Genomic DNA, 27,010 nt, shown 5'->3' with positions numbered 1-27,010 from the left:
AGAAGAAAAAAAAAAAATACACAGATATGTTCAAGGAGTAGGAGCAGATGGGGGAAAGGGATCAGGTCATAGAGGAGGATCTGCCTTTGGGAGAGGAAGAGGTGTATACAGAAGGCAAAGTGGAGTGCATGACGCTTGGGGATCTGGAGGGATTTATAGAATTTGGGGGGGGGGGGGGTGGATATACAGTGGGACTGTCATAACAGAGGATGGGATGGATTAAGGATTTGTAGGTGTGGAGGATGGTAGAGGGGTTCAACCCCTACATTTAAGATGCCTGTCATGACTGTTTGTCAGAATATTTGGCGAAATACACATCAGATTAAAAAAAGTGGTTGGAAATGTTGTTCACCTTGAATATGGACACCCATTAACATAACGCTCGACCTCCCTGCAACAAACCCGAAGCCGGGAGGCAGTGAGATTTGAAATCTTAAATAGGAAACCCTATTTTTTAGTGCAGGTTTGCATTCTCCGCAAAAAAATACGTAACTTTTGTATGAAATACTCGTTTAGTTTCATGACAGAATGCGCTGTACTCGGCACACATGAATGTGGGGTAACAACTGTTGCAAAACGGTACTATCGCAAACAAATACACATCCGGTTAAGACAGTCGAAGTACTTCTTGATATTTCTGATAACGCTATCGTGTGACACCACCCACAATCGAATGAAGCACAGACCGTGATCATGCGCTCATTCCGCGGTCAGGCTGTGCTTGTTACTTCAATTATTCGGACTGTACACATCTCGTTGCAGTTATCCCACGATGTTAACGATTGCAGAGGGGGTCGATATTATTGCCCCGCACTTTGAGGCTCATAAAAGTGTTGACGAAGCTAGTCAAAGGTATGCTACTCTGTCTGCAGATATAATGTTCCGCCTGCAACGACGTTTCGCAGTACTGTCCACCTATTTACTGAAATGGGAAGTGTTAAAACTAGAGGAAGAGTCCGGCAGCGGCCTGTGACAAAAGAAAATAACACAGTGAATGTTTTAGCTGCTGTTGCTGCAAATCCGCACATTAGTTCTCGGAAAATTGGGCGAGGTTCAGGAATTTTGCAAACAAGTATTCTGCGTGTACTGTATGCAGACAAATGGCATCCATTTCATTTATCGCTGCATCAAGAACTGCTTGGAGAAGATTTTCAAAATCGCCTGAATTTCTGCAACTGGATACAGGGACAACTGTAAGGCAATGATAATTTCGTTTCACAGATACTTTTCTCCGATGAATCAAATTTTACGAATCGTAGTCAAGTGAATCGACGTAATTTGCATTAGCGGTCAGTGGAGAATCCCCTTTCGGTAAGGCAAATTGGGCATCAACGGCCATGGAGTGTCAACGCTTGGTGCGGTATTTTAGGTACGCAGGTAATTGGCCGATACTTCATAGAAGGCAATCTGACTGGCCAATGTACAGCGACATTGTGGATAGTGTTTTACCAATAATAATGTACGATGTTCCACTCCAAACGAGTCTGGATATGTGGTTTCAACACTATGGACACCCAACGCATTATTCACGACTAGCTCGAGAAGTTTTGAATCGAAACTATCCGGGTCGATGGATTGTGAGAGGCAAGTAGATCACCAAAATCAGGCATCCCAAAGTAGGTCGTTGCTCCTCGGAAACGCTGTGTGTAGTCTAAGAGTACATTGCGGGATGGTAGGCAGTGTCACATGATATCGTTTTCCCATACATCAAATAATGTACTTTGATTTTCGTAATCGGATGTATATTTTTGTGAGATATTACCGTTTTGCAACAACTGTCACTCAATATTCATGTGTGCCGATTACAGCGCCATCTATGACGAAGCGAAAGAAATGTTTCGTACAAACTTTACACATTTTTCACGGAGAATACAAATCTACAATAAAAACAGGGATTCCTATTTAAGATTTCAAGGTCGCCCCCCCCCCCCTGCCTCCGGGAGTGGTGCAGGGAGACTCGAACGTTATTGTAATGCGCGTCCCTCTTCGAAGTGAACAACGTTTATTATCACTTTTTTTAATTCGATTTGAATTTCGCCAACAGTTTTAAATGCCTCACCCATCGAGATACGAGGGTGAGTCAAATGAAAACCTTAAATACACTCCTGGAAATGGAAAAAAGAACACATTGACACCGGTGTGTCAGACCCACCATACTTGCTCCGGACACTGCGAGAGGGCTGTACAAGCAATGATCACACGCACGGCACAGCGGACACACCAGGAACCGCGGTGTTGGTCGTCGAATGGCGCTAGCTGCGCAGCATTTGTGCACCGCCGCCGTCAGTGTCAGCCAGTTTGCCGTGGCATACGGAGCTCCATCGCAGTCTTTAACACTGGTAGCATGCCGCGACAGCGTGGACGTGAACCGTATGTGCAGTTGACGGACTTTGAGCGAGGGCGTATAGTGGGCATGCGGGAGGCCGGGTGGACGTACCGCCGAATTGCTCAACACGTGGGGCGTGAGGTCTCCACAGTACATCGATGTTGTCGCCAGTGGTCGGCGGAAGGTGCACGTGCCCGTCGACCTGGGACCGGACCGCAGCGACGCACGGATGCACGCCAAGACCGTACGATCCTACGCAGTGCCGTAGGGGACCGCACCGCCACTTCCCAGCAAATTAGGGACACTGTTGCTCTTGGGGTATCGGCGAGGACCATTCGCAACCGTCTCCATGAAGCTGGGCTACGGTCCCGCACACCGTTAGGCAGTCTTCCGCTCACGCCCCAACATTGTGCAGCCCGCCTCCAGTGGTGTCGCGACAGGCGTGAATGGAGGGACGAATGGAGACGTGTCGTCTTCAGCGATGAGAGTCGCTTCTGCCTTGGTGCCAATGATGGTCGTATGCGTGTTTGGCGCCTTGCAGGTGAGCGCCACAATCAGGACTGCATACGACCGAGGCACACAGGGCCAACACTCGGCATCATAGTGTGGGGAGCGATCTCCTACACTGGCCGTACACCTCTGGTGATCGTCGAGGGGACACTGAATAGTGCACGGTACATCCAAACCGTCATCGAACCCATCGTTCTACCATTCCTAGACTGGCAAGGGAACTTGCTGTTCCAACAGTACAATGCACGTCCGCATGTATCCCGTGCCACCCAACGTGCTCTAGAAGGTGTAAGTCAACTACCCTGGCCAGCAAGATCTCCGGATGTGTCCCCCATTGAGCATGTTTGGGACTGGATGAAGCGTCATCTGCACGTCCAGCACGAACGCTGGTCCAACTGAGGCGCCAGGTGGAAATGGCATGGCAAGCCGTTCCACAGGACTACATCCAGCATCTCTACGATCGTCTCCATGGGAGAATAGCAGCCTGCATTGCTGCGAAAGGTGGATATACACTGTACTAGTGCCGACATTGTGCATGCTCTGTTGCCTGTGTCTATGTGCCTGTGGTTCTGTCAGTGTGATCATGTGATGTATCTGACCCCAGGAATGTGTCAATAAAGTTCCCCTTCCTGGGAGAATAAATTCACGGTGTTCTTATTGCAATTTCCAGGAGTGTATTTTTTAAAATATTATTTATTGTGCAGAAATGGTACAAAGCTGTATCACTTTTCAACGTTATCTCCCTCACGCTCAATACAAGTCCTCCAGCGCTTATAAAATGCATAAATTCCTTCAGAAAAAAATTATTTTGGTAGTCTGTGCAACCACTCATGCACCGCGTGGCGTACCTCTTCATCAAAACTAAACTTCTTTCCTCCCATTGCATCTTTGTTGTGGTCCAAACACATGGAAATCACTTTGGGCAAGGTCTGGTGAGTACGGTGGAAGAGGAAGACACTTGAAATGCAGGTCTCTGACTGTTGCAACTGTTGTTCGGGTAGTGTGGGGTCTTGCATTGTCATGTTGCAAAAGGACACCTGCTGACAGCAATCTAATGTCGCTTTGATTTGATTGCAGGCCGCAGATGAGTTTTTAGGAGATCTGTGTATGATGCACTGGTGACAGTGGTCCCTCTAGGCATGTAATGCTCCAAAATGACGCCTTTTTCGCCCCAAAAGAGAGTCAGCATAACCTTCCCTGCTGATGGTTCTGTTCGAAACTTCTTTGGTTTTGGTGATGACGAATGGCGCCATTCCTTGCTCGCTCTCTTCGTTTCCGGTTAGTGAAAGTGAACTCAGGTTTGGTCCCCAATAACGATTCTTGCAAGGAAGCCGTCAACTTCTCGTTCAAAGCGCCGAAGAAGTTCTTTACAAGCATCAACACGTCGTTCTCTCATTTCAGGGATCAGCTTTGTGAAACTGGAACACATCATGCACAGTATGGTGTGCTGACCCATGACTAATCTATAAACATGGTGCAATGTCATTCAGTGTCACTCGGCAGTTTTCATTCACTATGGCTTCAACTGCTGCAATGTTCTGTGGTGTCACAACTCGTTGTGCCTGACCTGGAAGAGGTGCATCTTCCACTGACGTTACACCATTTGCAAACTTCCTACTCCATTCGTTGACTTGCTTCTGTGATAAACATGCATCAGCGTAGTGAACCTTCATTCGTCGATGAATTTCAATAGATTTCACACCTTCACTACGCAAAAACTGAATAACAGAACGCTGTTCTTCCCTGGTGCAAGTCGCAAGTGAGGCGGCCATCTTTATACCGATACTGCGACGGTATGTGTGCATCTGCGCTATGCTGCCACCTACAGGCCATTCTGCACACTGTTTGTAGCACGCTTACCAGCTTACAGGATAATGGCGCAAAATTTCGATTTGTTATTACAAATTTAAGGTTTCCATTTAACTCACCCTCGTATTTAGTTGACAAAGGTTGTGGGATAGCAATAAGCACATATACATATGCGGTAGTATCGGGTACACAAGGTATAAAAGGGCAGTGCATTGGCAGAGCCGTTATTTGTACTCAGCTGATTTATGTGAATAGGTTTCCTATGTGATTATGGCCGCATGGGAATTAAGCGACTTTGAGCGCGCGAACGGTAGTTGCCTCTAGATGCATCCGATATTCCATTTCGGAAATCGTTAGGGAATGCAATATTTCAAGATCCAGAGTGTCAAGAGCGTGCCGAAAATACCGAATTTGAGACATTGACATCATGTGCAGCGTCTGTCCTGTGTTCGTGCCCATATCGGGGCACTACTGGAAAACCTTGGCCTGGTCAAATGAATCCTGATTTCAACAAGTAGGGGCTGATGAGAGGGTTCTAGTGTGGCACAGATCCCACAAAATCATGGACCTAGATTGTCAACAAGACACAGTCGAAGCCGATGGTGGCTCCATAATGGTGTGGGCTGTGTTTACGTGGAATGGACTGGGTCGTCTGACCCCACTGAACCGATCATTGGCTGTAAATCTTTACGTTCGGGTACTCGGAGAACATTCAACGATGGAACTTTTATGGGTGACAGTGTGTGCCATGTCACCGGGCCACAACTGTTCGAGATTACTTTGAAGAACATTCTGGACACTTCGACCTTATGATTTCGCTACCCAGATCGCTTGACATGAATCCCATCGAAGACCTGTGGGACATAATCGAGAGATTAGTTTGTGCACAAAATGCTGCACCAGCAACACTTTAACTATTATGGACGACTGTAGAGGCAGCATTTTCGGCATGTGACCTCCAACGACTTGTTGAGTCCACGCTACGTCGAGGTGCTGGACTAAGTCGGACAAAAGGAGGTCCGACACGGTATTATGGGGCACCACATGACTTTTGTCACCTTAGTGTATATATAAATATACATTTTTATATATTTCCGGGCAGGCGGTTTTCACAATGCTCCGACTCATTTAAGCATACCGGCCTGGCACTCCAAAACCCGCAGATCCAATTGCGCCGCTTAAAGCGACAGAGAATTCTCTTTTCAGGACATGTCCCGGAATAATGTTTTCCTTAGTCATTCGCATCATGCATTCGGAATTTAGTTAAACTTCAAAAGTAGGGAATGAAGTTATTTATTTTATTCTTCAAACTGGAATTGTAGGTTCCAGAGATTCAGCAGGTGTTTGGTCCTCGGAAGATACTTTATTTCGCCCATGCTGCTGTGGAACGGAATTCCCTACCCGCCACATGGGACGCACACCATGGGAGTATCACCCCTACCCATGCTAGGATAGTCGTGAGGAGGTTTGAGAACCTAATATGTAACGAAAGTAAATCTTAGTTATTGGCATAAGCTTACCAAGTACGTCAGTATAAAACGACATTAATAGCAAGAGAAACACAACTACATTTATTTGATTTGCCATGAAACCAATCCTCTCACGTATTTCCTTAAAAACAAATAATCCTGTTACTTATATGTTTGTCTATTTGTTCACACAAGCTTTTCGAGTATCTTTGATATGACATCATTAGATATTCTTTATGTTCACTGGTCCACTTGCCCTTCAACATCGCAACTCTTACAACAATTAAGTTTCTCGTATGGTGATAATATGGCACTTCTGTTTTGCAAGGGTTGAAGGCACATGCGACACTCATCGCTGAAGAGAACGTGATGTCAATCGTGAGTGGTCCATTCGGCATGTTGTTGAGCCCATCTGTGCCGCGCTGCATGGTGTCGTGGTTGCAAAGATGGACCACGCCATGGACATCATGCAGCGTATTGCGCTCAGTTTGGGTCGTAACACGGCGCCCTGTGGCTGCACGAGAAGCATTATTGAATATGGTGGCGTTGCTGTCAGGGTTCCTCCGCGCCATAATCCATAGGAAGCGGTCATCCACTACAGTAGTAGCCCTTGGGCGGCCAGAGCGAGGCATGTCATCGACAGTTCCAGTCTCTCTGTATCTCCTTCATGACCGAACAACATCGCTTTGGTTCATTCCGAGACGCCTGCACACTTCCCTTGTTGAGAGCTCTTCCTGGCACAAAGTAACAATGCGAACACGATCGAATCTCGGTATTGACCGTGTAGGTAAGGTTGAACTACAGACAACACGAGCACTATACCTCCTTCCTGGTGGAATGACTAGAACTGATCGGCTGTCGGACCCCTCCGTCTAATAGGCGATGTTCATGCATGGTTGTTTGCGTCTTTGGGTGGATTTAGTGACATCTCTGAACAGCCAAAGGGGCTGTCTGTGAGACAATATCCTCAGTCAACGTCTCTTTCAGGAATTCTGGGACCGGGGTGATGCAAAACTTTTTTTGATGTGTGTAATTGGTCCTCGCCTGCAGATAGGCGACCCGTCGAACAGGCTTCCAACGCAGGCTGATGTCCCACCGCGTTGTCGCACGTCAGACTCTTTTGCTGTCGTCACAATTGATGCCTGTATTGAGCACCTGTAACGGGGCTTAAAAACATGGATGGAAGCTCTATCCACTGATGTGTGTTTATTTTCTGTATGTCTTGTAGTTTACTCGCAGCGTTCTTCTGAAACCATCGTACTTTTATACACTCCTGGAAATTGAAATAAGAACACCGTGAATTCATTGTCCCAGGAAGGGGAAACTTTATTGACACATTCCTGGGGTCAGATACATCACATGATCACACTGACAGAACCACAGGCACATGGACACAGGCAACAGAGCATGCACAATGTCGGCACTAGTACAGTGTATATCCACCTTTCGCAGCAATGCAGGCTGCTATTCTCCCATGGAGACGATCGTAGAGATGCTGGATGTAGTCCTGTGGAACGGCTTGCCATGCCATTTCCACCTGGCGCCTCAGTTGGACCAGCGTTCGTGCTGGACGTGCAGATGACGCTTCATCCAGTCCCAAACATGCTCAATGGGGGACACATCCGGAGATCTTGCTGGCCAGGGTAGTTGACTTACACCTTCTAGAGCACGTTGGGTGGCACGGGATACATGCGGACGTGCATTGTCCTGTTGGAACAGCAAGTTCCCTTGCCGGTCTAGGAATGGTAGAACGATGGGTTCGATGACGGTTTGGATGTACCGTGCACTATTCAGTGTCCCCTCGACGATCACCAGAGGTGTACGGCCAGTGTAGGAGATCGCTCCCCACACCATGATGCCGGGTGTTGGCCCTGTGTGCCTCGGTCGTATGCAGTCCTGATTGTGGCGCTCACCTGCACGGCGCCAAACACGCATACGACCATCATTGGCACCAAGGCTGAAGACGACACGTCTTCATTCGTCCCTCCATTCACGCCTGTCGCGACACCATTGGAGGCGGGCTTCACGATGTTGGGGCGTGAGCGGAAGACGGCGTAACGGTGTGCGGGACCGTAGCCCAGCTTCAAGGAGACGGTTGCGAATGGTCCTCGCCGATACCCCAGGAGCAACAGTGTTCCTAATTTGCTGGGAAGTGGCGGTGCGGTCCCCTACGGCACTGCGTAGAATCCTACGGTCTTGGCGTGCATCCGTGCGTCGCTGCGGTCCGGTCCCAGGTCGACGGGCACGTGCGCCTTCCGCCGACCACTGGCGACAACATCGATGTACTGTGGAGACCTCACGCCCCACGTGTTGAGCAATTCGGCGGTACGTCCACCCGGCCTCCCGCATGCCCACTATACGCCCTCGCTCAAAGTCCGTCGACTGCACATACGGTTCACGTCCACGCTGTCGCGGCATGCTACCAGTGTTAGACTGCGATGGAGCTCCGTATGCCACTGCAAACTGGCTGACACTGACGGCGGCGGTGCACAAATGCTGCGCAGCTAGCGCCATTCGACGGCCAACACCGCGGTTCCTGGTGTGTCCGCTGTGCCGTGCGTGTGATCATTGCTTGTACAGCCCTCTCGCAGTGTCCGGAGCAAGTATGGTGGGTCTGACACACCGGTGTCAATGTGTTCTTTTTTCCATTTCCAGGAGTGTATGAGGCTGTACGCCGATGAGCCGAAACTGTGTAATGCCTATTTTCTCCTCCTTAGGACGAAATGCAACGTCGATTCTTAGTGGTATGGATTCGTCAGGTCCTTAGAATACATTAAATTTTTGTTTTGTCGTAAATTCCTATGGGACTAAACTCCTGAGGTTATAGGTCCCTAGGCTTACACACTACTTCATCTACATCGACGTGATTACTCTGCTGTTCGAATTAAGGCGCCTTGCAGAGGGTTCAGTGCACAACCTTAAAACTTTCTACCGTTCCACTCTCGAACGCGAAAAAAACGAGCACTAAAATTTTTCTGCGCGAACCCTGATTTCTCTTATTGTATCGTGATGATCATTTCTCCCTATGTATGTGGGTGGCAACAGAATGTTTTCTCAATCGGAGAAGAAAACTGGTGATTGAAATTTCATGAGAAGATTCCGTCGCCTTTGTTTTAATGATTGCCACTCCAATTCACGTATCCTGTCTGTGACACTATCTCCCCTATTTCGCAATAATACAAAAGGAGCTGCCCTTATTGGTACTTTTTCGATGTCATCCTTCAGTCCCACCTGATGCGGATTAGAGTGCTGCAGCGCTCAATGTCTGACCGGTCACGGCTCTCCTGTTGACGGGCGGACCGAGCCCCTCGTGTGTCCGGCCCCACACGACTCGGCTTTGCTAAAGCATCTTTCACTGGGTGCGCTTGTTGCTGGGATATATAAAATACGTCTTGCAACTGGAGCCAGGCCTGGCAGATCTGTTTCATGTCTGCTCCACCACTTTGAGATATCACCATCTCCGGGGTGCATGAAAATGTAGAGATCTACTTCATCTGCTGCTCATGATCTGTTGTTCCTCCATTTCTTGAAACGATCTCTCTTTCTGGGTGGTGATGACACAGTACTTGAAGGATCTATGATAATAAAAAAAAGAGACAAGTAATGCAGAACTGATGTGGAAATCATCGAAACGTTCCCGTAAAAACGAGGTGTTTTAAGTTAATGAAATATTATACGAATTATAACATTCCCGTTTCTCTATAATTCATCATTCACTAACTATGAAAAAACGATTATGTTAATGATTGCATGTTGTGCTTGCGTAAGTAGCACAAACTTGTCGCACATTGCTAAGAATTTCCTGCTTTTCATTTATTTCAGGCATATTAAGACCACAGAAAGACGGCCAAAGAAACGTAGCAATTTTATGTCTGGAAGTGATCACAGTCTTCTCACAAACGAAAGTCAAGGCTCGATTTTTAATCCTTTGTACCTCTCGTTCAAAAATACATATCTGTTAGTACACATCAATTACGCTAGTTAATTATAAATCTATCGTCTATCATAATGAAACAGTGCTTTAACTCTAGCAATTACTCACCTGACAGTCAGTATAACTGACATTACAAATTTGTTGCAGTTTGTGAAACCAAAGAAGGAGTAACTGGATTGTCGGTTCTTTTTCGCCATCTAATTCATCTGCGGGCTCTTTGAATAGTCTCAGAAAACGCGCAATTTTTCCTGAAAGCTCATTATCATATCCTTGCAATCCGTAACCGGAGTCCTTTTTCGTCAGCAAAGCAGCAACTTCGTCATACTGAGTGTTTAAGGATTCCAGCATATTGTACAAGCTTTCCCAGAGTGTGCAGACCTCTTGATTCAACGATTATTTCAAATACGAGCGGAGGCCACTTTTCTTAATGTACCTTACAACGCATTTTGCAGTATTTATTGTTGATGTGATGTTCGGGGCACGATTTAACAAGAAGTTATCTTCACGAAAGTGTGGCTAAGTGCTGTGTTTATACAATGAGCAGCACAAGGAATCCTTTAGTGATTTTCCAAAGCCTTTATTACATCGGCACCCTGATCGGAGACAAAAACAAAACTGTGCAACATGTCCGGCGAAATATCCCAATCAGCAATCCTCTTTTCAATTTCTTTCATAATATTTACTCCCGTCTTCTTAACGCCCGGGAATTTTGTTGTAAATAAAATATTGCTCACAAGAGACCAATCTGTGTTAGTGTAATGTGTTGTAAGCGTCAAATAGTGCACCTGATTATGCAGATCAGTCCACATATCAACTGACGCAGAGCATGTTTTATTAATAACTTCCGCAATAACAGAAGGCATTATGCTGTTTCGTATTGCATCAGCTTGATCTTTGACATGCCTGCTTATAGTGGAGGGATGTGGCATGACATCTACCACGTTAACTTCGTAATACGCATCTAGATGTATTAATTCGTGGCCTAGTTCTCTGAAACTTTCACCGGAAACAGCATTAAAAGGTCTCATACCTTTAGCACACACTGCAACACACTTTGCTGTAATAATGTGGAGCAGTTTATACACGATACGTACCCAGTAGACGAACTGTCTACAACCAACAGAAATGTACGCCATACTAGGCTTTTTAGACCATCCCGTTTCTTCAATGTTAAACATTGGTTTCAATCTTACGTCTCACTGCACTGGCTTCGTCGCGTTGCATGATCACACTAGTGAGAAACCCGTACTGGCTGCAGTCTCACACGGATAATGGCACGTGTAATATGTTTGAAGTTACGTGCTACGTATTCGGTCACGGCTTCTATGCTCGGTCACAAGAACTAGTGCGCGCAGCCTATCCAGTAGGGTGTGCTCGCCCCATCTCGTATTTTGTGCTCGCTTACTCGGTCATGCAGCACTCTACAATGCGGATCCCACACCGCACAGCAATATCCAGAATAGGGCGGAAAAGCGTGGTGTAAGCATTCTCTTTAATAGACCTGTTCCTCCTCCTAAGCGTTCTGCCAATGAATAGCAGTCTTTGGTTTGTTGTAGCCACAACACTATCTATGTGATCGTTCCAATTTAGCGTATTTGTAATTCTAAGCCCTGGTTATTTAACTGAATTTACAGCCTTCAGATCTGTGTGACTTATCCAGAAATCGAAATTTAGCTGATTTCTTTTAGTTCTCGTGTGAATAACTTCACACTTTTCTCTATTCAGGGTCAAATGCCACTTTTCGCACCATACACATATCTTATCTAAATCATTTTGCAAGTCGTTTAGATCATCTTATGACTTCACAAGACGGCAAATGACAGCATCATCTGCAAACAATCTACGACGGCTACTCAGATTGTCTCCTATGTCGTTAATATATATCAGGAATAATAGAGGGCCTATAACACTTCCTTGGGGAACGCCGGATATTACTGCTGTTTTAATCGATGACTTTCCTTCTATTACTACGAACTGTGACCTTTCTGACAGGAAATCACTAATCCAGTCGCACAGCTGAGGCGATACTCCGTAGGTATGCAGTTTAGTTATAAGACGCTTGTGAGGAACGGTGTCGAAAGCCTTCTGGAAATCTAAAAATATGGAATAGTTTGACATACCCTGTCGATAGCACTTATTACTTCATGAGTATAAAGAGCTAGCTGTGTTTCACAAGAACGATATTTTCTGAATCCGTGCTGACAATGTGTCAATTAATCGTTTTCTTCGACGTACTTCATAATGTTCGAATACAGTATTGTTCCAAAACCCGACTGCTAAACGACGTTAGTGATATAGGCCTGTAATTCAGCAGATTACTCATACTTCCCTTTTTGGGTATTGGTGTGACTTGAGCAATTTTCCAGTCTTTAGGTAAGAATCTTTCTGTGAGCGAGTGGTTATATATAATTGCTAAATATGGAGCTATTTTATCAGCATTCTCTGATAGGAACCTAACTGGTATACAATCTGGATCGGAGGCCTTCCCTTTATTAAGTGATTTAAGCTGCTTTCTTTCACCGAGGATTTCTATTTCTATGTTTCTCATCTGGGCAGTTGTTCTTGATTGGAATTCAGGAATATTTACTTCGTCTTCTTTGGTGAAGGAGTTTCGGAAAACCGTGTTTAATATCTCTGCTTTAGTGAGACTGTCATCAGTGACTTCACCGTTGTTATCGAGCAGTGAAGGTATTGATTGCGTCTTGCCACTGCTGTGCTTTATGTATGACCAGACTCTTTTGGGTTTTCTGCCAGATTTCGAGACAGAATTTCGTTGTGGAAATTATTAAAAGCATTTTGCATTTAATTACGAGCTATATTTCGAACTTCTGTAAAACTTTGCCAATCGTGAGGATCTTTTAAACTTGGCAAGCTTTTTTCGTTGCTTCTGCAACAACGATCTGACCCGTTTTGTGTACCATGTGGGATAAGTACCATCACTTACTAATTTATGTGGTAAATATCTCTCAATTTCTGTCGATACAATCTCTTTGAAAACATTCCACAACTTTTCTGCACTTACATGATCAAATCGGAAGGAGTGTAAACTGCCTCTTAAAAAGGCGCGAAGAGCATTTTTATCAGATTTTTTAAATAGACATACTTTGCGTTTCTTTTTGATGGTTGTAGGTATTAAGGTATTCAGCCTAGCAGCAACTGCCTTGTGGTCGCTAATCCCTGTATTCGTCACGATAATCACTATTTGTTCAGGATTATTTGTTGCTAAAGGGTCATGTATGCTTTCGCAATCATTTACGCTTCGAGTGGGCTCATGAACTAATTGTTCAAAATAATTTTCTGAGAAAGTATTCAGTACAATTTCGGATGACGTTTTATGCCTGCAGCCGGATTTAAACGTATAATTTCTCCAGCATATCGAGGGTAGATTGAAGTCACCACCGACTATAATTGTGTGAGAAGGGTACGTATTTGAAATGAGACTCAAATTTTCTTTGAACTATTCAGCGACTATATCTTCTGAGTCTGGGGGTCGGTAAAACGATCCAGTTAATGGTTTGGTCCGATTGTCAGGTACAACTTCTACCCATACTATTTCAGATGAACTACCTACTTCAATTTCGCTACACGGAAAACTACCTTTGACAGCAATAAGTACTCCACCACCAACCGTATTTAATATATCATTTCTGAGCACTGTTATGTCGTTTGAAAAAATTTTGGCTGAACTTATTTCCGGCTTTAGCCAGCTCTCTGTACCTACAACTATTTGAGCTTCAGTGCTTTCTATTAGGGCTTGGGGCTCTGGTTCTTTCCCAACACAGCTACGAGAATTTACAACTACAATACCAATCGTTTCTACAACTACCTTACTGTGTTTTACCTGCCCACTTCTAGACGGACGCCTCTTCTGTGGTTCCCAGAGACGATCTAACCGAAAAAACCACCCAGTCCCTTTCACACAGCCCCCGCTACCCGTGTAGCCGCCTCCTGTGTGTAGTGGACTCCTGACCTATTAAGCGGAACCTGGAAATCCACTACCCGATAGCGCAAGTCAAGGAATCTACAGCTTACCCGTGTAGCCGCCTCCTGTGTTTAGTGGACTCCTGAGCTATTAAGCGGAATCCGGGAACCCACCACCCGATAGCGCAAGTCAAGGAATCTACAGCCTACACGGTCACAGAACCGCCTGAGCCTCTGATTCAGACCCTCCACTCGGCTCTGCAGCAAAGGACCACAGTCGACTCTATCGCCGATGTTGCAGATGGTGAGCTCCGCCTTAATCTCGGATGCAAGACTGGCAGTCTTTACCATTTCCGCTAGCCGCCAGAAACCAGACAGAATCTGCTCCGATCCAAAGTGACACGCGTCATTGGTACCGACACGAGCCACCACTCACAGTTGGCTGCACCCTGTACTCTTCATGGCTTCCGGAAGCACCCTTTTCACATCCGGAATGACTCCCCCCAGAATGCACACGGAGTGCACACTGGCTTCCTTCCCCTCCTTGGCAACCATCTTCGTAAGGGGCCCCATTACGCGCTTAACGTTGGAGCTCCCAACCGCCAGCAAACCCACCCTCTGTGAATGCCCAGAACTTGCGGACAGAGAAGCTTCCTCTGGAACAGGGTGGACTATTACATCCGGCACAGAGACAACGTGAGCCACAGATAACGGCCGAAACCTATTCGTCAAACGAACCGGGGAGGCCCTACGATCGGCTCCTCGAAACGTTTGTCGCTGCCTGCCAGACTTTGGAATGATCTCCCACTCGAGCACGGGTGAGGAGTCAACCCCAGTGCAGACAGTACCTGGGGCGGTCACAGCAGTGGACCGATCGGAGGAAACGTGGGACGTGCTCGACGTTCCTCGTATTCCCGTGTCCGATCCCCCACAGTGACGCCCTTTGGCAGCAGCTTCAAGCTGTGTGACGGAAGCCAACGCCGCCTGGAGCTGTGAGCGAAGAGCCGCAACTCAGCTCGCATCTGTACACAACAATCACAGTTCCTATCCAGTACTGTAGTCACTCCTGTTTTAAACTTGTAAAAATATGCAACAAGGGAGTGGTGTACTCGCCTTATTAGCAACGGGAAATCGAAGTGCTCTCTCACTGACGGTCTAACTGACACTCAGCTGTTCTAACCAAACAAACAAAAGCCTGTACGATACGAGGGTCGATACAACAGTCAATAGCAATGGTGGTACTGTACACTACACTGTTGTTGAAATAAAAGTTTGTGCCTAGGAAGCACTTGAACACGCAAGAAATTACAAAAATATAAACTAGTGACTACATTGATAACTGAAAATAATTCTCTCCTGTTTGAATCTCGTAATAATATGTAACATACGAACGGTGTACTCGCCTTATTAATAGTAGGAACTAGCGGTGCGCTCTCGCTGACTGTCTAACCGACACACACACTTAATCTAACTTAAGGTAACTTACGCTAAGGACAAAAACTACACCAGTGCCCGAGGGAGGACTCGAACATCCGAAGAGGGGGGGGGGGGGGACCGCGCGAACCGTGGCAAGGCGCCCAGACCGTGCGGCTATCCCGACTGCGACTGCGAATGAGGACGTCAGCTGTAGAATGGAATGACGACAATGAAAATTTGTTCCTGACTGGGTCTCGAACGCGGATTTCCCGCTTATCGCGAGCGGTCGCCTTACCATTTGGCTGTCTGTATAACTCACCGCCAGACCCAAACTTCCTTATGTCGTCAGTGGCCATATGTTGGGTCGGGCCGTGAGTCGTGGACGGATAGCCAAATGGTAAGGCGACCGCTCACGATAAGCGGGAAATCCGGGTTCGAGACCCAGTCAGGAACAAATTTTCATTGTCGTCATTCCATTCTACAGCTGATGGTTGTTCTCATTCGGAGTTGTGAATTTTTTAATGTATTTCATAACAGCTGCAGTCGCCGCAGTTCCTGTTCCTTTGGACATGCATGCACGTCCAAAGGAACTTTGCATCGTATTCAGGATAACACAGGCACTCTAATACACGAGGGCTGTCCAGAAAGTAAGTGACGATTGATCGCGAAATGAAAATCACAGTGAAAATCATAAATGTTTCATTTGTAACAGTTAGCTACACCTTTCAGCTACTTCTCTACGTAGTCGCCGTTCTGACTCAGACATTCGTCGTAGCGTTGTACCAACTTTCCAATCATAGAAGGCAGCCGCCAGCGCTTTCCGCCAATTCTCTACGTTGCCCTAAAGCTCGTTGTCTGTGCCAAAATGTTGTCTACATAGCCAGCGGTTCGTTTGAGCAGAGATGAAACTCAGTGGGAGACAATTACGAGCTGTATTGTGGGTAACCAAACATTTCCAATTGAAACGATGCAGGAACATCATCATTGCCCCTGCAGAATGAGGCTGAGAATTGTCTTGAAGAATCCGCACGACAGTTATGTAATGATGGTTGCATAGCTTCAGGGGAAAATTCTCACCAGGCCCTCGTACTTGGCGGGAGACACTATTTTCTATAACATCTTTACGCGCTTACTAAGAGCTCAGGAAGGAAAAGAGCGACATAATTCTACCTAGAGTCATACTAGAGACACTGCCCAACACGTCTTTGCAAAGCTTTATCGAATTTTCATAGTCGTTTAAATTTCGCGACCGATCGTAACTTACTTTCTGGACAGCCCTCGTATTAAGTTCTTGAAAGGTTTACAGAGGTACGTGGCATAAGATATCAGCGCACGAAGTACACTGTCCCCGTAAATTACTGGCACGGAACTATCGCCTGGTGCTATCCCAGATGTGTTCCATTGGGTAAAGTGCAGGCGAATTTGCTGACCACGACATCAACGTAAGTTTGTTGCCTTGCTCCTCAAATCACTGTAGCAAAATTGTGGTCTTATGTATTTCACTGAAAGAAGCCATCGCCGTCGTGAAGAACGCCAAGCACGAAGGAATGTCAATCGTCCGCCACAGCGTTCTAGTAGTCCACAGTTGCCATGGTGCTTTCGATTACTACCACAGGTCCGACGGAAGTGCAAGTGAGCGTCCCCACCAGCTTAGGACTGTGGTGCGATGCACGATTCGATCAGCCTTCCCCTGGGTGATGACGTATCTGAACACGGCCACAAACCTGGTGCGAGAAGAAACTTGATTTTTCCGCCTAGGTGACACTTTTTTGTCGATACAAGGTCCAGTCACCGTGATCCTGTGTCCATTGCACTGGAGACTGGCGATGTTGGTGGGGCAACAGGAGAACACGTAGAAGCGCAAACAATGTGGGCTAAACGGTGGGCTAAAATCACTTGTGGCTGAACCAGCACTGTAGACTCTCAGAGATCGCCGCCCATCCTCACTTACACAACAGGCACTGTATTCTCTCAGAGATCGCCGCCCATCCTGACTTACACAACGGGCACTGTAATCTCTCAGAGATCGCCGCCCATCCTGACTTACACAACAGGCACTGTAATCTCTCAGAGATCACCGCCCGTCCTGACTTACACAACAGGCACTGTACTCTCTCAGAGATCGCCGCCCATCCTGACTTACACAACAGGCACTGTACTCTCTCAGAGACCGCCGCCCATCCTGACTTACACAACAGGCACTGTACTCTCTCAGAGATCGCCGCCCATCCTGACTTACACAACAGGCACTGTACTCTCTCAGAGATCGCCGCCCATCCTGACTTACACAACGGGCACTGTAATCTCTCAGAGATCGCCGCCCATCCTGACTTACACAACGGGCACTGTACTCTCTCAGAGATCGCCGCCCATCCTGACTTACACAACAGGCACTGTACTCTCTCAGAGATCGCCGCCCATCCTGACTTACACAACGGGCACTGTAATCTCTCAGAGATCGCCGCCCATCCTGACTTACACAACGGGCACTGTACTCTCTCAGAGATCGCAGCCCATCCTGACTTACACAACAGGCACTGTACTCTCTCAGAGATCGCCGCCCATCCTGACTTACACAACAGGCACTGTACTCTCTCAGAGATCGCCGCCCATCCTGACTTACACAACGGGCACTGCACTCTCTCAGAGATCGCCGCCCATCCTGACTTACACAACAGGCACTGTACTCTCTCAGAGATCGCCGCCCATCCTGACTTACACAACAGGCACTGTAATCTCTCAGAGATCGCCGCCCATCCTGACTTACACAACAGGCACTGTAATCTCTCAGAGATCGCCGCCCATCCTGACTTACACAACAGGCACTGTACTCTCTCAGAGATCGCCGCCCATCCTGACTTACACAACAGGCACTGTACTCTCTCAGAGATCGCCGCCCATCCTGACTTACACAACAGGCACTGTACTCTCTCAGAGATCGCCGCCCATCCTGACTTACACAACAGGCACTGTACTCTCTCAGAGATCGCCGCCCATCCTGACTTACACAACGGGCACTGTAATCTCTCAGAGATCGCCGCCCATCCTGACTTACACAACGGGCACTGTACTCTCTCAGAGATCGCCGCCCATCCTGACTTACACAACAGGCACTGTACTCTCTCAGAGATCGCCGCCCATCCTGACTTACACAACGGGCACTGTAATCTCTCAGAGATCGCCGCCCATCCTGACTTACACAACGGGCACTGTACTCTCTCAGAGATCGCCGCCCATCCTGACTTACACAACAGGCACTGTACTCTCTCAGAGATCGCCGCCCATCCTGACTTACACAACAGGCACTGTAATCTCTCAGAGATCGCCGCCCATCCTGACTTACACAACGGGCACTGTACTCTCTCAGAGATCGCCGCCGATCCTGACTTACACAACAGGCACTGTAATCTCTCAGAGATCGCCGCCCATCCTGACTTACACAACAGGCACTGTACTCTCTCAGAGATCGCCGCCCATCCTGACTTACACAACAGGCACTGTACTCTCTCAGAGATCGCCGCCCATCCTGACTTACACAACGGGCACTGTACTCTCTCAGAGATCGTCGCCCATCCTGACTTACACAACAGGCACTGTACTCTCTCAGAGATCGCCGCCCATCCTGACTTACACAACGGGCACTGCACTCTCTCAGAGATCGCCGCCCATCCTGACTTACACAACAGGCACTGTACTCTCTCAGAGATCGCCGCCCATCCTGACTTACACAACAGGCACTGTACTCTCTCAGAGATCGCCGCCCATCCTGACTTACACAACAGGCACTGTAATCTCTCAGAGATCGCCGCCCATCCTGACTTACACAACAGGCACTGCACTCTCTCAGAGATCGCCGCCCATCCTGACTTACACAACAGGCACTGTACTCTCTCAGAGATCGCCGCCCATCCTGACTTACACAATGGGCACTGTAATCTCTCAGAGATCGCCGCCCATCCTGACTTACACAACAGGCACTGTACTCTCTCAGAGATCGCCGCCCATCCTGACTTACACAACAGGCACTGTACTCTCTCAGAGATCGCCGCCCATCCCGACGTACACAACAGGCACTGTAATATATTAAGTCCTTGGGAGTTTCAGGTCCTACCGCTACGTTTTGTGATGACGTGTGGACGTCCAACACCTTGTCGACTTTTCGTGGTTCCATTGTTCTTCAATAACTTTCCATATACGCTCACGGCAGCAACACACGAACAGCCGATCAGCTCCGACGCTCCTGAGATGCTCCTTCTTAGGCGCTGGGCCATAACAATACGTCCTTATTCAAAGACGCTTAAGTCGGTGGTTTTCCCCATTTGCAGTCTGCATCGACGCTGGAATGATTCCTCATTCGTCTCTGCTTCACTTACATACAGGATGGTTACAATTAAACTTTGGCTATTTGAGAGAGTCCCCTTGAAAAACGAGCGATTCGAGGGCAATGAAATTTTGTGGAAACTTTTGTAATTACATGGGGAATAGAAATAACGCATAAGCCACTGAAAGAAGCATATTTGTCAATGGCGTTCCATGTCTACATTGCAGGTTAGACACGTTGCTCAGTGTGACAACCATCTTTTCCACGACAGCTTGGAACCGCACTAGAGATTTCTCTACCGCTGCCCGAAACAACTGTGGACCGTGGAATGTTCAACAGTCGTGAGACAGCTCGTGCACGGCTTGAAGATCAGATATTTCACCCAGCATTTTCAGACAGTAATTTCTTCAACAATTTGTGGCACGATTGGTCGTCGGCCCTGTCCCAGGAGCAAATTGCAAATAATCAATCAGTTCGAACGTCCAAATGGTGTTCTTCAATCCCGGTGCGGAAAGAGGACCTCTCCGTGCTCCTTTAATGCGTCGATACTCGCGAAGAGCAGTAGCACAGCTGCACTTGTCTCCACAAAACAGTTTTACTCTGAATCAAGAAGCGAACTTTCTTTACTGCTTCACGTCCCCGAAACGCTACCAGACGGCATTCCATTTCGCGGCGGGCAGTGTTCATCATGTGTAGCCTCATTAGTCTAGCTACCTAAGGCACACATCTTCTTAAGTAATAATGTGATGAGGAATCTGGAACGATGGTCGGACGCCGCTGTGTGTGCTCCATGGCTGGTGTGCTACCCTCGCCAGACGTGTCCTAAAGATATTTTGCTGATAAAATATCATACACAGTTTGTGGAAAACTGTTATCTTCTGAATTCAAGGATTCGTAACTGACCAGCAGAGACAGACGTCGGTTCGGCTTCAACGTTATCTGCTGCCGTCGCGCCGTGACTCCACGCACAGTAGGGTGACCAGGACAACGCCCCATCACTCTGAATCCCTTTGTCAGCCAAATGCCTATGATAAATTTTTTCCGAATCCATTATATAACGCGTGCAGATTAAACAGTTCCTACCAGCGTGACCTTTCAACATTGTTCAGAAAGGTGAGAAGTTGCATATGTTCAGCAAAACAAAACAAAAAAGAAGAAAAAACTGTATTTGGACTATACTTCTCCCGAGTTTCATTCTTGGCGTTTAAGCATGTAATACATTGACAGTTGTATTCCACACTGCCTCTGGTAGTAGTAGTTTTGAGTTCCTGAAAAATTACCAAACATTTTTTCCCATTTATTACAACCTGATTGTATTCCATATTCGATCAAGTAACGTAGGCCGAAACATGTAGACAATAATCGGACATAGCATCATATCAGACCTTTCCCTCAAGGTAGACAAGAGAAATGCAATTTTGTTGGTTTCAAAAGTTTATAATGTTGATATTTAGTCTGCACGCCAGAGACACTTTCCCTTCATGTTTAATGTAGAAAGTCACTCTTTACATACCAGGAGCTCACCTGTTTTGGGATGATTCGTCAAATAATACGAGAGTTCATTATAGAAAAAGAAGGTGATGTGCTACAGTGTGTTCTGTACATCTCATAAATACTCTGGTACAAGCACGTAAGTTACTTTTTTCGTAAAACTCAGAAATGTCTGTTACCATGTACTTATTCTCGAAGAAGAAGTCTTTGTAGGAAATGTAGAAGATTCCACTTGAGTAACATGTTTCTGAGAATGTTAACGTCATGAGGATAACAATAAACATAGCTCAAAAAAAATTTGAAAAAATATCAATAACAGCTATTCCACTTGGTGACAAAGTAGACATTGGAGTGTAGGTAGGGCGTTGTCTACTTGATCGGATTGAGCTGTATGCATAGTTCAGTGTTACCCTATTTATGTTCAAGGCCAGTGACTGAATGATCATATCATATCCATCTGCAGTTGACGGTATGTCTGGTGAAAGAGTCTACCAGGGCAGGAATAGCGCTTTCCATGCATGTTTAGTGAGGAAAGGATGCTGAAGAGGGGAACGACATCAGCGCGTGTAACTATCAAGCTGTAAAGAAGTGATGACATTGAAAGTAAAAATACCTCACGCCATGGAGAACGTTTGATGATGTAGGTATTTTAAATGATTTCCAGTAGATTGCGTTGTTATTTCAGACGTTGGCCTGAAAAACGAACGCTTGGAAAAATCTTGCCGATCTAGTTGCTTTCTGAATGTCTATAACTGAATACATGAAATCACTCAGACCGGCAATACAAACTTCTACATCTATATTTACACAGATACTCCGCAAGCACCGTACGGTACTCGTATAATTTAGTAATGATGTTAAACAGCATATATTTTCCACCAACCACAAAAATATTTAGGACTTTACTGCAAAGTAAAATTCATTTGCACTCTTCTTACACTTAATGGCAATGAAAACGTGGTGCTAAAGTGCTGCAACATTGCCTCTGGTAGTAGTAGTTATGAGTTCCTGAAAGATCACCAAACATGTTTCCATTTTACACAGTCTGATTGGGTAATGTTTTATGTAATATAATTTTAGAACTATAAGTGAACTGTGGTATTCAGAGCAACACTAACGAAAATTAGGTCGGTATTCCTGTTTTCTTTTTCTAAAATTACTGGTGTCATTTCGTGACTACAATCTCAAATGTATGGCAATAGGGCGAACACAAAAAATAACATTAGAGCTCTTGAAGTACTGTATTTAAACCACATACTAAAGGTAGTAAAGATGGTAGTGAAATCAAGAGGCTATGACATTATTGACCGTTTTCTCACTTCAGATGGTGATCATTGTGATAATATATTTAATGAGTATTTATTGTATTTAGTTAAAATGGGAATAGTCGTGAAATATACACTGAAGAGCCAAAGAAACTGGTACATCTGTGTAGGGTACCCGCGAGTACGCAGAAGTGCCACAACACGACGAGGCTACTCTATTAATGTCTAAAGCAGTTGCTGAGGAGTAATAAGACCATGAATCGTCCAAGACTGGCCATAAATCCGTAGAGTACGAGGGGATGGCGGTCTCCTCTGAATAGCATGTTGCAAGGCATCCCAGATATGTTCAATAATGTTCATGTCTGGGGAGTTTGGTGGCCAGTGGAAGTGTTTAAACTCGGAAGAGTGTTCCTGGAGTCACTCTGTAGCAATTATAGACATGTGGGATGTGGCATTGCCCTGCTGGAATTGCCCAAGTCCGTCGGAATGCACAATGGACATGAACGGATGCATGTGATCAGACAGGATGCTTACGTAGTGTCACCTGTCAGAGTCGTATCTAGACGTATCAGGCGTCCCATAGCACTCCAACTGCACGCGCACCACACCATTACAGAGCCTCCACCATCTTGAAGAGTTCCCTGCTGACATGTGGGACCCATGTTCCGTATCTGTACACGTTCATCCGCTCGACACAATTTGAAAGGAGGCGAGCCGTGAAGCTTCGTGTCGTGCTGTCATCAAGGGTACACGAGTGACCATCCGACTCCAAATGCCCATATCGATGATGTTTCGTTGAATGGTTCGCACGCTGAGACTTTTTCATGCCTCAGCGTTGAACTCTGCAGCAATTTGTGGTAGGGTTGCGCTTCTGCACGTTGAACGATTCTCTTCAGCAGTCATTGGTTTCGTTCTTGCAGGATCTTTCTCCGACCGCGGCGATGTTGAAGATCTGATGTTTTACCGGATTCCTGATGTTCACGGTACACTCGTGAAAAGATCGAACGGGAAACTCCTCACTTCACCGCTACGTCGGAGATGCTCTGTCCAATCGCTCCTGCGCCGACTAAAACGCCATGTTCAATCTCACTTAAATCTTGATAACCTGCCATTGTAGCAGCAGTAATCGATCTAACAACTGCGCCAGACACTTGATGTCTTACATAGGCGTTAACGACCGCAGCGCCGTATTTTGCATGTTTACATATCTCTGTATTTGAATAGGCATGCCTATACCAGTTTCTTTGGCGCTTCAGTCTAATACCTGCAATTGAAAATACATCGTTTTGTACCAGAAGTATATGAATGTGCATTTCTTTACTTTTACAACAAATAAAATTTCATCTTGAGACAGCCAAATTAGTCACTCTGTCAAATGCAAGTACCTTAGTGGCACCTGTTAGGGACTTACGCTGTTGTTACTTGGAACCGTACGCGATTGGATTGAAAAACGTTTTGAACAAATCGACAAAAGAATTGGAGGAAACAGAAAAGGAAAAACATGGAAGTTCTCTACAACGCGTGTAACGGGACTTGTACGCCATGATCCAGTAGAACATTCATTTTAGTGACATCGTTGTATGTAGATATTCTGACCGATAACGCGACGAAATAGGACTGCAGCGTAGAATTCTTTAAATGAGTGGTATGTTTTAAAGTTAAAATTATTTGAAACATATTTTTTCCGTATATATTTGCAGGAATTTTCTCTGTATCGTTTAAATACAGTTTCAAGCGATACAAAGAGTTAAGTATTGATCGCGTTCGCCACAGACTGGAAACACCGTTGAGTGCACGAGTAAGATGTGCGAGATTATAAGAACAAGGGGAGCCTTCCTCCTTTCTTCTAGCACGTCAGATGACCGACGTAGATAAAACGGCATTCCTTAACGTCCTGTATATAAGCAGTCCATGATGTAGGCATTCTCCTTTAAAATCTACAGCGTTATCGTTAACCCTTTGACGGTTCACGCAGATCGCAATAGAGATTAAGCTGGGAGACTTTGTTAGTATTCACACCCACTTATCGGCTTCATCGATCAGTTGTACGATTTTGTTCCTTTCTAAAGGCTGTGTTGAAATTCTCGAGTGCGGAAACACTCCGAAAATAACAGTTGCTCTTGACTTTCCAGCATAATCGGTACCTAGTGATTTCCGTCATGAAAATGATCTTGTATAACTTTGATACAAAAGATCGAAAAGACATGAAGAGAAACCTCTCCGATTTTCTCTGCGTGATTGTTCATAGTTCGCTTCCTAGTGTTATACTGAGATATTTATTTCATTTTTCGCATAATATTTCGACTCACAGCACCTGAAAGAAACAGCTGGATGGATCGTCGGAACATAGGGCACAAAATAGAAAGAAAACATTTAGGCTGAACACCCGGAAAATGTTCAGGTCATAAATCATCCTGTGGATATCTGTAGCCTAACTGGTCGTTAGACTGCGTAAGACAAAAATGAAAAGAGACATCTTAGCAAGTGACACCGCATTTGTTTAGTAGAGCCCGGATTTTCATGCACTATCAAATCGTATAACATACATGCATTCATGAAGTAAATGTAAATGTCATGTGACTAGGTCCTCCCGTCAGATAGACCGTTCGCCGGGTGCAAGCCTTTCCATTTGACGCCATATCGGCGACTTGCGCGTCGATGGGAATGAAATGATGATGGTTAGGACAACATAACACCCAGTCCCTGAGCGGACAAAATCTCCGACCCAGCTGATAATCGAACTCGGGCCTTTAGGATTGACATTCTGTCGCGCTGACCACTCTCTTTTTTTCCGATATCGTTAGTTGCATTTGTTCGGTGCGAATGTCCCATGACACTCGTTCAAGTTCAGTGTTGAGCCGTTGACTCAGTTTTTTTATTGCAGAGGGCAGCTAACCCTCTGACCGAACATGCTGAGCTACCGTGCTGGCTTAAATGATGATGAATACAACACAACACCCAGTCCCTGAGCGGAGAAAATCCCCGACCCAGCCGGGAATCGAATCTGGGCCCTTAGGACGGCACAAATGAATACCTGCTGTAAGGGTCGAACTCACGACCCTTGATTTACGAGACCAATGCTGTTCCCTTTTTTTTAAAAAAAAATCTCATTTTGTTCGCTTTTGTTCGTTGCATCTGCTCGGGGCGGACGTCGTGAGACAACCGTTTAAGTTCGTTATTGATCGATTAACTCAGTTTTTTTAATTGCAGAGGGCACGTATCCCTGTGACCGAACAGGCTGAGCTACCGTGCCGGCATCCCTAAGCTAAGAAGGCGGCACTACTCAGCTACCGGGGTCGGGCATTAATGTAGTATCATATTACTAAACACGCACAACGAGGCCTTAAAAAATATAAACATGTTCTGTATTTCCATTTTCTCATAAAACAGTACACCACAATCAGTTTCTGCAAAAATTTCTTCACTTAAGCTGATATGTTTATCTGATAGAACATTTTTCTACGTAGAAAATGACCTTTCTACTTTACTTAAGAGAAGAAATATCGGATGAAGTCAGAAGCCATAACTAAAGTTTATAATTTGACTCAAATGTATGAGGTAACCCTTTTATTGGATCTCGGGCGTTACAGAATCCAAACACTTTCCTTTGTAGACGACAAAAAAAACTGTTGTGACCAGGCGAAACTACTTCCGTCCAGCCTACAACGTAGGTTCTTCGATTGCTCTGGGAGATGTCTCATCCTATTAGCACACACTTTACATAAATGAATTAGGGATTTATTTAACTTTGCCATACTTCTTTGCCACAAGAGTACTGACTACTTGCAACTGTTGTGGACTAGCAAAGCATCACTCGATGCACTGATTAATATGCTTTTCTTTTGAAGCAAGGTCTTCATCATTGACAAAAGTGTATGTCCATCTGAACCTTCACGAATACTGTTGTACTCGATGATGCTGACTTCTGAAGGAGAGGTCTCGGAAAGGGCAGGGCTCGTGCAAGCTCTATATTGACCTAAGCGTGAGGGCGCTGCTGTGCTGAGTTTGGACACAAGGTCTTTGGGGGCGCCTCCCATTAGACATTGCGGATTGGGGCGAGCGCTCCATAATACCCGCGGATTCGATTCGTGTTGCCAACTTTGGTATGTCAGAGCGATATCTGTACAGTATTACAGTGTTTGCACTGTAGACCGACAAACGCGGGAAGGAAATGATTTAGTGACCCGTTGTTGCCCTATTTTACAGGAAGTCCTAAGGAGCAGCGTCCTGCTAACAACTGCTTAAACTTTTCACTTCCATAATAATAATACAATCTGTAAATATCATATTGAACTCACTTCAGAGGTGATTGTGGTAAGTGGTAAAAGAGGGGGGGGGGGGGGGGAGAGTAGAGCGAAGTATCTCCTGCATACTTTTCATGCCGCATAACTCACGTACAATTATTCTATAGCTTACGCACTATAATTAGTGCTATTCACCGTGGACATCAAGAATTGGTAGCAGTGAGAGAAGACACAAAGTGTATTGACTTCTACCAACATTTTCCGAGCCGAACTAGGGCCCTTGAGCTCAATAACAAAATACGCA

General features: G+C 45.9%; 1 protein-coding gene across 1 annotated transcript in view; it reads left to right on the top strand.

Moving 5' to 3' along the window:
• Positions 1–772: 772 nt before the first annotated feature.
• Positions 773–27,010, top strand: part of LOC126355310 (uncharacterized) — a 49,943-nt gene continuing 23,705 nt past the window's right edge. Inside the window, exons 1-2 of the mRNA XM_050005602.1 lie at positions 773–852; positions 17,344–19,444. Coding sequence (XP_049861559.1) covers positions 773–852; positions 17,344–19,444 — 2,181 coding nt within the window. The remainder of the gene's footprint in view (positions 853–17,343; positions 19,445–27,010) is intronic.

The sequence above is a fragment of the Schistocerca gregaria genome, chromosome 3 (assembly GCF_023897955.1).
Source record: "Schistocerca gregaria isolate iqSchGreg1 chromosome 3, iqSchGreg1.2, whole genome shotgun sequence".
NCBI lineage: Eukaryota > Metazoa > Arthropoda > Insecta > Orthoptera > Acrididae > Schistocerca > Schistocerca gregaria.
This window is presented reverse-complemented; position numbering and strand designations above follow the sequence as displayed.